This window comes from Pezoporus occidentalis, unplaced genomic scaffold, assembly GCF_034315485.1.
Source record: "Pezoporus occidentalis ecotype Australia unplaced genomic scaffold, CSIRO_AGI_Poc_V1 ctg22, whole genome shotgun sequence".
NCBI lineage: Eukaryota > Metazoa > Chordata > Aves > Psittaciformes > Psittacidae > Pezoporus > Pezoporus occidentalis.
This window is the reverse complement of record NW_026914072.1, coordinates 473,510-489,770: the sequence shown is the minus strand read 5'-3', so window position 1 is coordinate 489,770 and position 16,261 is coordinate 473,510. Positions and strand designations below refer to the sequence as shown.

Genomic DNA, 16,261 nt, shown 5'->3' with positions numbered 1-16,261 from the left:
CTCATTCTAGGCGTCTTGACTTCAGGTGCATGGAAACAGAGGGTTAGGAACTAGAGTCGATCAATTTAAAAATCCGTGCAAATCCATCAAATCCTAACGTTCCAAAGTTAAACCCATATTTGGACAACATGAATTACAATGAGTGACTGTAATGAATGCCAGCCTTCTTTACATAAGTAAGGAGGTGACAAATCAGATATCATTAATATTTATGACTCATCTTGGGTGCCCTTTTTATCTAATAAACTGTATTTGATTTACTTGATCGATTCAAATAAATCAGACCTCAAATGGGTTTGGGAGATGGAGGTTAGGGCACACTGCTGTACCTCTGAACAAAGAAAGCAGTATGGCTTTGAGGCAAACACAGACTCACTGACGTGTGGGGATCAGAACCGGGGGAGACCTGCCTGCCCTCCAATTTAGCCCCATTCCTTGAACCTTTCTATATATGTGAGTGCACTTACTTCCCCGGTTATGAAGCTAAATCGGTGCAGGATCAAGGTCTCTAATAGGCTTCCCCGGCTGGCCAAAAGCAAAATCTTATTCTGCCACTTTTTTGTGTGTGGTGCGGTTTTTTTGTTTGTTTGTTTGTTTTTGGTTTTGTGTTTTGTTTTTTTTTTAAAACTTACAGTCTTTAACATCTTTGCTCCGTGGCGCCTCAGCAACGCAGAGCTCCGGCTTCGCAGGGGTGCTGGAAGTCCGCACCAGATGGGCTGTTTCTCTACTGTCACAATGCAAATTCAGTGGAGCCGAGGGAAATGCCCAGGAGACCCGTGCCCTGGGGCGCCAGGGTCCCCTTCCCAGCGAGAGCTACTCGAGAGGAAGGAATGAGCTGGCATGTGCGAGCTCTTTCTCTCACATCTTGCCCCGAGCAAAGTGTTTCAAAAATCAGGTGAGTTTGTACTCGTGACTCTGCCTTTCTCGATAACCGCGGTATATAACAACACCCTGGAGAGGTATGTGCAAGGGGATGACGGAAACTTTGCTGTGCACGGCTGACTCGGTCTAAGGTGCTCCCTCCCTCGCCAGCAGCGGCCTGGCAACCGAGGCTTCTGTCTCCGGCATCTACCTGTTCGGGGCCAGGCTCGCCTGGGGGCCGCCATCCCGCCGGGCTGCCCTCACCCGCGCTCCGCCGGCACGTACTGGCACCCGCCGGTAGAGAGGTTCGGTGCTCACTACAGCCGTTCCCATCGCATTCCCGCGCTGGGCACCTTTCTTCCCCGAGACCCCGGCGCGGCGCCCGCAGGGCGAGCCAGTTTCCCCGGCCGTAAATTGCCCGGTTCCGCTCCTCCGTCGCACCTGCCCGGCCAGGGCGCGGGGCGGGACACGGCGGCGGGTGCCTCAGGAGGGAGCGCGGGGGGAGCCGCTGTCCCCAGGCTCTCTTATCCCTGCCAGCCGTCAGCTCGGGCAGCTACGCGGAGCAGCCGTCCCGCTGCCCTCCCCCCAGACCGCGATCTAGAGCAGGAATGCCGAGTGAGAGAGGCCTGGGGTGTAAATCCAGGGAGGAAGAAACGGGAAGATCGGTGGTCTAGAACGGGGCTGTATCATGATCAGAGCTGCACAACTGCATCAGACCACGATGACTGGATTGTCTTGACCTCATGAGGCAGCTCAGGCTCAAGCGAGTTCAAGCATTTCCTTAATCAGCAGAAGTTGAAACCGAATCTAACATTTCCAAATTAGAAGGCAAGATTCTGTGTGATGAGCATTACTTTGATTCAAATTAAGTCTCCTCTTCCAGTAAAAAAAATAACATACTTCCTCAAATGCTGGAAAATCCCTCATTAAAATCCTTGTAAACGGGAAGCTTATTTTGTATACTCTTTGGCAAACAATGCAGAAAGAATCCTATGCTGGTTTAGGAATAGTAACAGTAGTGGTAACACAACTCACATGTGGGCTCCATACCAACTGCAACTGTCATTTTAGTGGCACAAAATCAGCTTGTTCAAGTTCATGAGGTGGCAAACTTTGGAATATAAATCTATCAGTTTGTTGCCAATGTGATTTGTGAAAGGGCTTCAGAAGGTTCAAATCCAACACAAAACATCATGTTCTTTGTTCTGATGCTCATTTTGTTCTTCCTAAGCAGTTGAGTTCCTGTGCAGCTTGGAAATGAGCAATAGTCACTCAGTTTGTACTATGAGGTAACAGTGACCACTTTTTAAAAATTATTTTGTAAATCGTGAGTTATTTCCATTTTGGAAAAAAAAAAGTGAAACAAAATGTTCCAGGGGAATATTATTTACAAACTATTTTTCTGAGGCAATGCCAAGCAGTTCACATAGAATGGGCTCTCCTTGGACATGCAGGGTCTCCTCTGGATGCTGCCCCATCCCTTGCAGGGAAGTTGGCCTGGAAGAGCATCCAGCTCTTGTACTTATTTACTGATTATCTTGGGTGTGTCATTTAACCTCTTGGTGTTGTCTTATGTACAAAAGACTTTACAATATGTATCTACTCTTGCAGGGGGATTGTGAGGATTAGTTGCTGTTTGTACAGCATTTTATTAAGGTTGAGTTTTATTCCAAAAGCAAAGATCTAAAATGTAGACATCAATGGGAAATCAGTTTGAGACAAATATTCTGTGCTGGCATGCAAGAAAATTGTTGTTTGAAGCCAGTGGAAGGACTTTTGTGTGTTTCATTTTAGGTTTAAATTTTACTGTATTTATACACCACAAATATGAATATACTTTGATATATTCCAGGTTGTATGAAATCAGCAGAAAGATGAACTTCAAGGGCAGAGCCTTGTGTGACATGATCTGGTGTGAGGCATCCCTGCTCATGGCAGGGAGGTTGGAACTAGATGATCTTAAGGTCCTTTCCAACCCAAACCATTCTATGATTCTGTGATACTAATAGAAGAATGATAATGCATGAATGATGTAAAACCTCAGTCAAGCTCCACACAGAAAAGCCTGGTTGTTAGTGCATGCACTTAGCCAGCTTTGCCTGTGCCAAGAGCACAGTGACAAGAGGTGATTCCATTTCTGGTAGTCCCGTTGGAGGTGCTTTTGGTGAGTATTACATCTGATAGGTTTCAGATCACCGAACAATACCTGCTAAATGAGGGTAGGATGCATATTGGCAGGGGAAAACCTGGTTTGGGTCTTTTGGGTCATGGTTGCTTCCCCAGCATGGGGTGACATGGGGTGATACTGGATTAGGGGACAACATTCAGAGTGTGACCTTTATATTTCCTGAAGGATGAGTTGACTGTAGAAGGTATTGTAAGCTTTCACACTTTTTTGGTGGTAAGCACACAGTGAGTGTGGCAATGTTGTTCCTTGTGTATTTTCAGCCTCCTGAAGGGGCTGCATCCCCACAGTTCTTCCTCTGAGATAAATATATGACTGCTTACTCAGTCTTTCTGGAGACCTAGGCCTTGGTGTCCTCCCAGAGCCACTGCTTTGTGAGCCCCTGCAGCTCTCATGAGGAGCCAGGCTACTCTGCTGCAACACAGGGAATTACGGTTTTGGTGGTCTGGATGAAAGTTCAGTTTACTTTGCATTAGACTTTATGTGAGCAAACAGTCTGTCTGCTCCACTTCCTCATTTGTCCTGTAAGAACATAGGATTGCTCTATACTTAAGGGACGTTAAGGAAGTAAGTTATGTATGACTTTTGCTGTTCATGCAGGTACACATCTGTGTTCAAACCCAAATGAACAGTGACCTTCCTATTATATGAGTACTTAAGGTGGGATGTTTTTTATGACATGCTTTATAAACTAAACAAGCTTTGGCTTAATTGGTCTAGATGGAAGAAGGAGCAAGGGTGTAAAGTGGGTGCTAGTAGTATTGGGGAATCAATAAGTAGCATCTTCCTCTTGATCCAGCATTTGTTACTGTCCTGGGAAGGTGATGTTCTCATGCTTAGAGGCGCTTGAACAGCAGTGAGACGTTACTAAGATTTGTTATTACATATTGAACCTTTCTATGAGTGCAGATACGATAACCCTAAAATCCCATTTCAGCTCCAAATTAGGTAATTTCTTAGTGTCTCTAACCCCCCACCCCCCCCACCCCCCCCCCGGTTTATCTGTACAGAACATCACCCCTTGCTTTTGTGAACTGTTGCATGTCCAGGCTTTGTGCTGTCGAACAACTGCACTGTCAGAACGATGGGTAATGTGTGACTTCATTAAGATTTGTGTTCCTTTGTTGCTACTTCAGAAATACTTTTAATCAAAAAGCTCAGTGTTTTGAAAAAATCTTCGTGGTTTCCAGTCATTAAAGACTACAGGATCATGAACCAAACTGCCTATGCATAACGTCAGAAAGATTTATTCTTCTACTTAGTATACAAAGTGATGGACCCCACAAATTGCATCTGTTTCTCACAAGCATATTCAGTCTTTTTGATGTATGTAGTATGCATTTTTCTTTACTCCTAAAGTTATCAAGCAATTTTATTAAGTTTAGGTCTTTATACATGGCATCTAAACATCATTCAAAACAGTTAAGCCATGAAGATGATTACTGCAAGGAGATTTTGACTGCTGCCCTCCAGTGAGAAGGCGCAAGAGGGAAGACTGTCATTGGTTGCTGAAGTTTCCTGACCTCTGGCTTATCAGCAAGACACTATCGGTATGTCCCAGCTAAGTAGGAGGTGTAAGAATTGCATGTTCGAAATAGAAATGTCTCTGTGGAACTGCTGATGGTTGTCTGCTGGGTCCCTTTTGATGGTGGATGGTCAGGAGCAGATTTTGTGAATTTGCCCTTTTTGTACGCAGCCCAGTACTCATGGCTAGCGCAGCTCATCACTGTACCACAACTGATGCCTTTTGCATTGTTTATTCTCTTTGCGCTATCAAATAGGACATATATGGAACGTTTCTGCAGACTCCACCAGTTAACCAAGCGCTGTACTGACTGTCAGACACCCTGTGTATCACCAGCATCTCTGCAACTGCTGGCAAGCCCACCGGGCTTTCGAGAGTGAGAATCCCAAAGGTGTCGGCCTCATCTGTACGTTATAAATAGCAACACGAAATCTCCCCTCTGCCCCGCTCCCTGACAGCCACCGCATGAACCCACACAAGCACGTCAGAAGCTAGGAGGGCTACATCGAAGCGCTGCCGCCCGTCAACCCCGATAACAGCCGATGTCACCGTCAGGCTCCCACCTGCAAGAGCCGCTGCCCGCATGGAAGGGGGACCCTCGTCGGCCGGAGCGGGCAGGAGGACACGGCAGCCGGCACATCGGGCACCCATGCCGCACACCGCACAGCGAGGCAGCGCAGCCTCCTTCTCCGCCTCTCGGCCGCGCCTCAGCCGCCTGGCGAGCACTGCCACAAAGCCCAGCCGAGCCGTCAGAGCAATTAGCGCCCAGTCGTTGGGGCCGTTAGCGCCGCGGAAGCCTCGCGGGCTGACTTCCCCCACGGTGGCACGTTCCGCACATCCCGCGCAAAACGTAAACAGGAAACATCCCGGAAACCTAAGTCTCGATTCCAGAGGCTGAGCTCCCGGGGCTGGAGTAAGCTCGCAGCCGAGTTTCACCTGGGCACAGCCTGAGAGGGGCGATGCCCGTTCCCGGCAGTTCCTGTCAGGAGAGATCCCTGAGGGGGTGGGCGGTGAAGTTCCGCTCAGGCACTCGAATTCTCTCGGGCGCGGAGATCGGCCGGACCTGCCGCGTTTGTGTTTAGTTTGGGCTCTTGTTTTTCCAAGGGAGAAAGCGCTCCAGACTGCAGACTCCCGGGTGGGCACTTCACAGGGAGGCTGCGAGGAGACAAAGCCCACAGCGGATGGGGAGGGCCCGGGTGGGGAACGGACCCTCCCGGGGTGGGCTGCGAAGCGAGGCGGTAGCACTGGCGACCCCCGGGGGCAGCAAAAGGAGCCCGCCTCACCCGCGTGCTGCCCGCGAGCCCTCAGCCCACGCCCAGCCCGGCGGGGTCACGGCGCAGCGGTCCCGGCGGCGCGCAGGCGCACAGCGTGTCCGCGCCTCCAACATGGCTGAGGTGGTGCCGTTTCTTTTGCGGCGGGTGCGGAGGGGAGGATGCTGAGCCTCCCGGGAGCCGGTGCCGTAGCAGGGGTGGTGCAAGCCTGAGGCGGACTCCTTTCAGCCATGGCTAGGCTGGCAGACTATTTCATCGTGGTGGGCTATGACCACGAGAAGACAGGTAGGTGTGGCTGCGCGCAGGGCTGCCTCGCGGTGCCTGGCCTCTTCCCCCCACCCATCGTTCCTGCCCGGCCCCGGCCCCCTCCCGCCTCCCGGTCGGGCCGCAGGAGGAGGAGACTGCCGCTCACACGGGGCGCGTGTCTGGCTGTGGGGAGGAGGGCGGCTGAGGGCAGCTGGGCTGGCCTCTCTCGTGGAGGGGCGCGGCGGTCTGCGGGGATGGCGGAAGGGTTAATCCCTCTTTCCTGAGGTGTAGCGGGCCGGCGAGAAAGCGGAGGGGCTTCTCCATCGTCCGTAGGCCGGCTGGCCGAGCCCTGGCCTCTCCGGTGGGGGCCGGGTCGGGCTCTTCTCTGTCTGGCGGCCTCAGTCCACCTGGTAGCGTCGCTACCCCGGCCCACGGTGAGCGGGGAACGGTGCGGGGCCAGCCAGGGCGTATCCCGCGGCCTTGCCCCACCGCCCCGGCCTTTGGAAACGGGCCACGGTTCCTTCCAGAAAACGGGGGTAACTTAAAATGTCGCCCATGGACGCGCACAACACCCGCCCCCCCCGGCCCGCCTGACAGCCGGTGCCCACGGCTTTGCTCCCGCTAGGCAGGCAGCGGAGACCGGCTGGGAGCTGGGGTGTTGGTGTGTCCCCGTTCCTCGCGCCGCCTCTGCAGAAAACGGCGGTACTGTCGGTTTCTTCCCCAGCTTTGTGCTGCTGGCTGGAGCACGTTCACCCGCGGCCTCAGATAAAAACAAAGACTGAGGGCTCTTGGAAAGCACTGAGGCTTTTTGCCCGTTTTGACCGGGGTCTTACAGTTTATCGCCTGTTGGCAAGGTGCCTTCGCTAACACCTGGGGAAATGCTGTTGTTCTTCGGGAATGGCTGCTTTTCTCAGAGAATTAAGATGTTTTGTGTCTGCTTTGGGGGAAGCAAAGGGGTGTTATCTACTATAGTGTCGTGGGTAAACGAAGAGTGGTTTTGTATTATGTAACTTTCTGTTGTAATATGACATTCGTTGCGGGAGTGACCTTAAATCAGTATATAAACTGATTTGAAAATGAAGTGATTGTGAACTGGTTTTGTCCTGGGTATTTCAGAATGATCCTTTGAATGTATGTTGTTAATAAACACTATTAAACATTTAAATGTTCCCTAATTTATTTGACTATGCATAAACCAAACAACACTCAAGTTTGTTACTCTAAGTAATTCTTTGAAGTAACAATTGCATGTAATCTCTGTTTGCTCATTCTAAAAGTGCAGCTAATAAACTCTTGAAAAAGCTTTTTTTTTTTTTTCTTCAGAGAAATCATTGTATGTATGTGTTTAAAGATACAGTGGGTTACAAAATTCTGCTAAAGGCCTCCTCAGTTTTACTATACCAATATTATTATTCCATTAATTGTTGTGTGACTCCCCCTCCCACCTCATTTGGAGATAGACTTGTCCTAATCGGAGTGACAAGGTTATAGGTCATGTGAAATAATTTGTTAAAAATCATGACCTCCCCTTGCTCTTCCCTTGTTTAGGGCATCTTCCCCAACAACAGTAGCCCAAATGAAAATGAAGAAGTAACCGAAAAAAACCCAGGGGTGCTTTTAATAAGACTTTAAAGCAAGTAGGCTGCTGCCTTAAAGAGTATGATCAGTCTGACATAGCCACCATGCGAGGTAAAATTACAGATTACATCGGAAAGCTTTATGTTTGTAAAATGTCTTCATCAGTAGCACATGTGTGTGACCTCCTATACATAAATTGTTTCATTAGGTTTAGTAGAATTGCTTGCACGGATGGAATAGAGCAGATTCAACAATAACTGGAGAAGCAGAACCTTAATTTGAAAAGTTCATGCCCAGAAAGTAACTATTTAGACTTTGACTTCATTATTTAAATTACTAATTGGTACTTTAATGCTTCATACTAAAAATGCTTGAAGGAACAGCATTCTGTTGAAGACTAGGCATGCATTGTTTTCCAAATTCCTTTACCCCCACATATGATCCCATAATACATGGAGTACTGACCTTTTGTTTTCTTGTAAAAGTGTTAGTTTCTTGATACATTTATTATGCTTCTTTCTGTGTGAAAAAGCAGGGGCAAACATTTCTAGATAATAGACTTATTACCCATGAAGCTTTTAAATTGTAAGTGTGCCTTTTTTTTTTTTTCCTTCAACAGTGTTCTGGCTTGGTTTTAATATGTTTTATTTTAATGTTGAGTGTAATTATGTTTTCTAGTGGTTTTGTTTTATCCCCTCCCCCCCCCCCCCCAGTCTGTGGAATATCCTTTTGTAAGCAAGCAAACAAAAATCCTGTAACCTTCCCCCTTCCCCGATCTGTTTGTCAGCAGCAGTTTGAATAGTATGCACTTGTGGTCAGTAAGGAAGGATGTTTATAGTAATGACTGTTCTCCTAGAAAAGCCCTATCGCCTCTGCTGTCTCTGTATAGCTCTGACTTCACCTGTGTTGGATGAATTTGTTTACATGGGCCTATGTCTGCAGTGTAGTGAAAATGTGGTAAAAGTATTGCTTTCCTCTGCAGGTTATCTAGCTTTATTAAAAAACATTCACTATAAATACCTAAAATGCTGCATTTGTTTGCTTGTGCAATTTAGGAGTGGATATCTTGATTTTTCTTGTTGCGGGAAAAATTTTGTTATTGGTTCCACAAGTTTTTACCCAACATAGTCTTAAGGGGAAGTGAACATTTTTATTGCCCTCAAATAAACCAAAGAGAGTATCCTTTGGGGGTCAGACATTTAAAAGTTCATTCCTGTTCCAGTCTTAGGCATATGGAAATTGATGTTACAGCAGTCCAAGTGCTGTCTTCTCTATTGTGTTAAGTCTTCCTTTCATTTTCAGCTTGTTTTAGGATGCTGACCTGTCAAAAAGACCTTTCTTGCTATTTTGCTTGTGTCGCTGTATTATTTTTTCTCTGGGTTACTTTTCTGCTCATTTTTAAAACTTTGGCTCACCAAGATGCCAGATGAGGGCCAGTGTCAGCATAAAGGAGGAGTTAGGAGCATGCAGGAGGGACAGATCACTGCAGCCTGAATTTTTATCACCTTAGATGGTCCTAGAACCTTGGGCACAAAGATGTTAATCAGGTACCTTAGTCTCCTATGTGCTCCAAGGAAAGTAATGGGTGCCTTTGAGTAATTCCAGTAACAGGCAGTTGTATTTCTGCTTGGCAGGATGCACAGAGATTCAGCCGGAGTGGAGAATGAGCTTTTCCATGTTGGTAAACTTTGAGGCACCAAGGAAATTAAGTCTTTGCCTTAACTTTGCCTTGCCCTGTAAAGGATCATCTGGTTCACCTAGCATTTTATGGATTTCAGGTACAGCTGACTGTACTCTTGCTTAAAAGTTACTTTGTATCTTGCATTCTAAAAGTGATCTAAATATATCATAGTTTTAGTTGCTGTTGTGTATTTTAGAAACTAATTCTGAGCCACTACAAAGAACTGCAGTAGCAGTAGCTATTCCCATTGGAAGTTCATGTTCAGTGTCTTGACAGAGTTGGAGAAACCAGGTGTAATAAACTCCCCAGACTTAATAAAAAATCCTTGGTCAGTTTTTAGGAAAACGTGAAAGGGGTCTTCACATTTTCCTGCCTAGGAAATGTGAACGAGTTCAGTGATATACCAAGGTTGCTTCCTTTACCATGTTTATTTTGCATTCAGCTGAACCTTTACTAAGGTGGACAACTACATTTTTCTCCAATGTATCAGCACAGTATAAAGCTGTTATGTAACTTGCTACAAAAGGCATTTACAGAAGTCTCTGAAGGGACCAAGGTGCTAGAAAACATAGGCACTCTGGGTTAAAAGCTGGAGAAAATCCCAGAAGACATTACTGTGTATCCATTTTCTTTTTCCATGGGTTTTGACGTGTTTGATGTGCTTCACCAAAAATTCCCATTTAATATGTTTGCATAATGAGATGTGGATGGGATTTAGGAAGGGCACAGATATTTGCAAAGATCACAGAAGGGCATGAGAAAATGCCGTTTGGTTTGGTTTTGTATTTGCTGGTATAAGCCAAAATCATAAATTTATCCCTAGAATTTAAGAGTGGTGGTACTTGAAAAGGGTAGAAGAGAGAATTTGTGTCTTTCTTAACTCAATTGAAAGGGTTAAAAAAGCGGATTTTCCAATAGTGGATTTGATTAGTTTGCATGTATGTCCCTAGCAGCTTTCCCATAGGATGCTGTTGTGTACCCATCAGTTAACTCTGGAAACCTGTGAGGTGGAACAGCTTGTTTTCTGTGAGATTTGGTTGCTGTAAGAAGATAGACTAATGATTTCTGTTCTTGCTTGTGAATGCAGTTGTAGCGTGTATGCCAGAAGGCTTGCAACTGTATAGTAGTTTTATTTGGCTGTTGTAACTGATAAATGCAAATATAACATGTGTAGGCTTTTTGTGGTTGTTTCTGTACTGATTTATCATCAGCTTCTTTTCAGGGAAGCCTTTCTTGTCTAACATAGCTTTGTAACTGTGGATTTTGAAACTAGACAACTGATTGATAGAGTGGGAGAAGTTACTAAATGCAGTTGTTTTTTTTGTGGGCAGATTTTGTCTGTGAAGAATATCTTTTTTATTTAATGGAGGTAAAGGACATATGAGTTTTTTTTTTTTTTTTTTTGCATATTTGTTGTATATTCATAGTTGGGCATTCCTCTGGCTAGTGTGTGTGTGTGAGGAGTGGATTATTTCTTGGTGTCCTGGTATGTAATCTCTGTAAAACAGAAAATGTAGAAAAATAAGGCAATCACACTGTTCCTTCAGTGGTTTTGTTATCTGTGCTTGGCTTAATTTGAATTTCAAATGCAATCTAGGAAAATTTCAAAGGGAGAAAAAGCCCCAACAAAAAATCTTTTTTTGGCAGAAGAATTCTGGTATCTGTAATTGAAACATCAAGTGTACTATCAGAACTGAAGCAGAATGCAAATGTGTAAGTAGCTGTGTATTGGTAAGAGATTACTGTAGTTGACTGTGACTGGAGGAGGGTATGGGTGCCAGAAAATTTCAGAACAAGTTAGTTGCTCCAGTGTAAGAAATTATCTCTTTCTACAGACTTTGTCCTTGCTCAGTTTAGTTTTCAAATACCACCGTCTCCATAATGCCATCCCAAAACAGAATGAGAAAAGACTATTTCCATTGCCTGTATGGCTTTATTTTTTTTTTTTTTTTATTTTTTTTGTAACATATCTTCCTAAAATGTATTCGAGCAGTTTCTTCTAATATGTAATGTTGACTAACAAAATTGTTGTTTTGATTTATGGGTTGACTGTAATTTTGGAGACACCTTAAAATCAATACAGATCAATAAAATTCTTTTTCCTCAAAACCTCTAATTTCTCTAAAAACTTGAATTTGAAACTCTTTGCTCACTTGGTCTTGCTGTCATAATAACAGCAGTGATAAAAATACGTTTCTTTTTTTTCACCCTTTCAGTTTAAATCACACATTCATGGAGGCTGAATATTTACTCTGTAAGCTATCTTCATTTTATCCTAAAATGGAAGGACTTAGATTCTGTTGAAGGAAGTAGCATTTCGTAATTTTGAGGATATTTTAAGACTAATTTATAGTAAAGAAACTCTCCCCTTTTCTGGTCTGGATTAATTTTGTGGATTATTTGACAAAAAGACAGTTTTCCTGCAGCATGTTCATGGAGAACAATTTGTTATTCACGCCTGAATGCTATTTGAGTGCTGGCCTTCTATAATGGCAGTGGGAGGACAATAAGAATGACATTTAACTACTCCAATGTCACAAACATAATAGTCTTATAACTCTGAGGAAGATAATTATGCTGCTATGGTAGTTCACTAACATGAATTTTAAATACCAACTCCTTCCCCAGCTACTGGTACTTACAAAGTAAAAAACAAAGGAAAACCATGGTCACTATGGAATCATTTGAAAATGTGGAACAGTAGATTCACTGTTCCACCTTGATAAATGCCAGTGAAAGTTGTATCTTACAAATATATACTGGTAATTAGGAAGTCTTCCTTTAATTCATTTATTTTACTCCTTTGCAGTAACATGGGATTTTCAGGCTCCTTGCTTGTATAGTGAAAAAAAATTTCTAACAATAATGATACCATTATTGATGGGATTAATTTTCTTCTGCTTGATGTTTTGGGAATTGTATTCCAGTTGCATGTACTGTTGAAATAAATTATTCCTTTGGTGTCAGTGGTATATTCTGAAGTCAAGGACAATCCAGTTAGTGTTGATTGGGATTTGGCAGCTGAATCTCTGCTCATTGAGCCAAGAACATGCTTGTTATGGCTTATCTGTTAGTGACTAGATACATCATGATTTCCTGTAATGTAACAATTCTTAATTTTCACTCTTCTGCAAATTATATAATACGACAAAATACAATAATTGAACAGGGGTTTAATTCTTTGCTTTTAATAATCTTGTGGTCAAGGTTCAACAAAGTAACTATAGCAGTAACTAACCGCGAAGTTCTCACTAAATTGAATCTAGGTAACAGACTCTTAGTACTTCAGCCAAAACTAGTAGTTGGTGACAGTACAGTCTGGGGCTTTGTATAGCTGTAGTAGAGGAATGCAAATATACAGAAAATACAAAATCATCATAATTTTGGTTATAAATTCAGGACAGCTGCATACAAAACCACATTAGACCCTGGGAGACCTCATGGATAAAAAGAGACAAAGGAATGTTACTGGGATTACAAAATCATTCAGATTTAGTTTTTTTTTTTGGGGGGGGGGGTGTGTGTGTGTGTAATAATGGCCTTTAATGTGGTTTATATGTTGTTTTCTAGGTTTTAAAAATGCAAATCCAAGAAAATTCACTAGCTGACACTTGGATAGGTCTTCAGCAAGGTTGGAAATATCTTTTTAAATGTTAGACTTACACTTTGGGCCTAATAGAACAGTAACTGGAAGGAAGGTGAGACATTTTGGCAGAGAATTTCTCAGACACTTGCGGATGCAAAGGAATGATGATTTTTCTTTCTAGATTTTTTACTTCTGTTGTGGAAGGCTGTGCTTTGGAAAATGGGTTTAATTGAGCTACTTTTGACAGATGCCATAAATACTAATGCCAAGAGTACTGAGTGTTGTCAGTTTGCAGTGTCCCCTTCAAGCTTTGTAGTGGGCTGCGTATTGGTTCTGTGTGCTTTGGGAGCCCTTGCTCTGTTAGACAGTGGCTGCTCTTCCTGCTTACTCTGATATATTCTGGTACTTAAAATTCTTTTTGTCTGGTTTGGTTTCCTAGGTTTACCCCAGGAGAATCTCTGACATTAGTGTCTGTCTCTGTTTGTCCCTTCTTTCCTCCCTTTTCTCTCTTGATTTCTAAACATAGCCATTTTTATCTACATTTCTCTGAGATGGAGTCTTGAAAATAGCTTTAGAATAGAGGTTAGAGGGCCCTTAATAATACTTAATGGTGGTTAGCTATCTGCCAATCTCAAAAAAGACTGTATTCGTATGTCTTCTTAGTTTCTTATAACTGCATAAAACTTTTAGCTTAATTGCTGCATTGTTAAAACTCTTTCACATTTTAAATTTGTACACTTAACACGTGTATTTGTGCTTTGGACAAAGAAATACAGACACATCCTTTTTTGTGACTATTCTTTTATGAACTGTAACTATAATGCGTAAGTAGCAGTAAGCATAAGCTGACTGTGTGACTAACACTGCTCATGACTTTCAAAAGGACAAAGTTGGTTGTGAGCTTGTCGTAAATACATCTGTAATGGAGTTTTAATTCTTGAAATAGTGTTGAATGGGCATACTGTTAAAATAACAATAAATTAGGAAATCTGTGGGGTTTTATAATGCTCTTACACAGCCTGCTTTTCATAAAAATGCAAATTGCAGTTGCATTAAAAAAAAGCCACACGTGTTGTTCCTGCAGAGCTGTTTCTTCATAGTCTTTTTTTTTCCCAGAAAAATATATAGTAGTTTTACAAGGCTTGTGCAATGACTAAGCTGTTACTGTTTTACATTGTCAGAATATGCTATTTTTAAGCTAAGTGTAATACAAATAATTCTAGTAGAAGTTGCAGGAGGATTTTAGTTTTCTTCTTAGTTGGTAACTTGCAAAGAGAGAAGTAGGCTTCGTATTTTTGAAGAACTTAGAATTTCTTAAAGAAGATTTCAAAGGCAAATGGATTATACTTTTCCTTCCTGAAACACAGGATTTAAACCCACATTCTTCTTCATACTATATTGGTAGTTTAATTTTTTTAGTTTCTCTCTTTTTAGTCTGTGTGTTTGTAGAACCTTCAGTGTGTGAGAATTGTTTTTTCGTTGTTTCTTGTTTAGTGATGGGCATAGCTCTTAATGCTGATTCTGTAAGAGCTGGTAGCAGATGCTAATGTGGTTGATTGAAAATTGGTACTGAATTAATTGTCTCTATTAGAAGGGTCCGGATTTGCCCTTGATACCCTTTCTTTTCTAGCTTTGAGTACTCATAGTGCTTGTAAACCCTAGAAACGGCTTTTGTGCAGTTCAGAAGGTAGGGCATTGGTAGGGCAGTGGGTCTTTCTAGAGGATGCTGGTGCTGTGACTGGCATGGCTGGTGCTGGGTTGCTAGATAGAATTTGCTTTTTGTAAAGTAGGTTAGCCCAGGGCTTCTGCCTGGGCAAGAAAAAGTTTGTGCCCAACTGCAACTGAGGAACTAGTTGGAATTCCCTGTTAAGGGAGGGAAGAGCTGCTGCCTGAGCCTTGCCTGTAACTTGGTGATTCACCTCGTGTTTCTTAGACATACAATTAATTTGCAAAATAGGAAACTAATTAGTGTATGTTTCTCATGATCAGCTATTTTAAGCAATGGTTGAAAGCTGAAGGTTTGGAATGGATGTTGTGTATAGTATTTCCAAAACAGATAAGATAATGAGGCATATACACAGAATAAAAAGATGTTTTCTATGGTAATATATGGAGTGTAGAGTTTGTGCTCAGAAATTCATGCAAGTTACGATTGTTAAAAGTGCTGAAGAGAAATGTTTCCTTTCTGGATATTTTATAGTGGCTACAATGTAAGTGCTTGATTTAAGTAACAGTTTCTGGTCCACTTTGCTTAACGAGTTAAGATAATACCTGTGGAAGTCTCAGATTTGCCTTTTAGCTGGAGGCAACTGCTCCTACAGCAGTTACAGACACTTCTGCTGGTTTGGTGCTAATTCCACTAAATGCACTGAGTTTTTGACTGAAGTTACCAGTAAACAGGCTTTAAGCTGAGACACCTGGATGCGTACCAACATGACTGGGGGCACCTGCTCCGTTTTTCTGGCTCTGAGGGTTTGATCGTTTCTAGCAGAGAAGCAGCAAAACCAACCAGAACATCCCAGACTATCTCAGTAGATTGTACTAGGACTAGAGTGTCAAAGCTGTGGTCTGTCAGCTGGGATGGCATTGTAATTCAGGAGAACAGCCAAAGTAAGTGTCATGTTTTTTCAGTTACAGGCAACTGAAAAGAAAACAAGACCATAGAGAGCCACATGTTTGTGATTTGGAATTCAGAACTCTTCTTTTAAAAGATTCTCTTTCCTGTTTGATTAATCTGCATAAATAATAACACCAGGTTTGCCACTGAGTAAATAGTGCTGATGAAGTAGTGATACTTTTGTAAAGTTGTTGTTTCAGTACTGTGTTTTCCAGATATTTTGCTTATAATGTTTATTATGAAGAGAGATGAGATCATACATATTTAACAAAATATCCTTGTGGAGGGTGGTTTTATTATTTTGTTCTCTTCTGTCACATGGCATCTTTTTGGAAGAGGCAAGACTGACACTGAAACATTTTATTTTTTTGTGAGAGAGTAGCCCGAAAAGTGACCAGAAAGCACACTTTCTACCTTTCTGACCTTGTGAGATGTTTTTGCATTTTAAAAGGAATTTACTTGCTTATTGTTGCTTATGGGTTTATTTTGCCTTTTTTTTTTTTTTTGTATGTGTGTTTTTTGAGAAAATCTGGCCCATTTTTTTAGTAAATGGCCCATTTTTAGAAAATTGTAGTTCAAAACTGTGTGGCTTTAGTGTCTCTAGACATAATCATCGGTAATGACAGCTGCGGCTCTTGTTAGTAGCCTAGTAGAATACAGAAAGTAACATTTTACATCCATAGTTAATTCTAACAAAAATGCGGTTTGTTC

At 42.9% G+C, this 16,261-nt stretch overlaps 1 protein-coding gene across 8 annotated transcripts in view; it reads left to right on the top strand.

Moving 5' to 3' along the window:
* Nucleotides 1–5,866: 5,866 nt before the first annotated feature.
* SBF2 (SET binding factor 2) overlaps nucleotides 5,867–16,261 on the top strand; it is a 260,675-nt gene continuing 250,280 nt past the window's right edge. For 3 of the 8 annotated variants that reach the window (XM_062620144.1, XM_062620137.1, XM_062620141.1), the window contains exon 1: nucleotides 5,868–6,127. In XM_062620144.1, the coding sequence (XP_062476128.1) occupies nucleotides 6,073–6,127 (55 nt within the window). In that variant the 5' untranslated portion in view covers nucleotides 5,868–6,072. Of the gene's footprint in view, nucleotides 6,128–16,261 lie in introns of all 8 variants that reach the window. The other 5 variants (XM_062620140.1, XM_062620136.1, XM_062620143.1 and 2 more) reach the window with 3 other exon arrangements.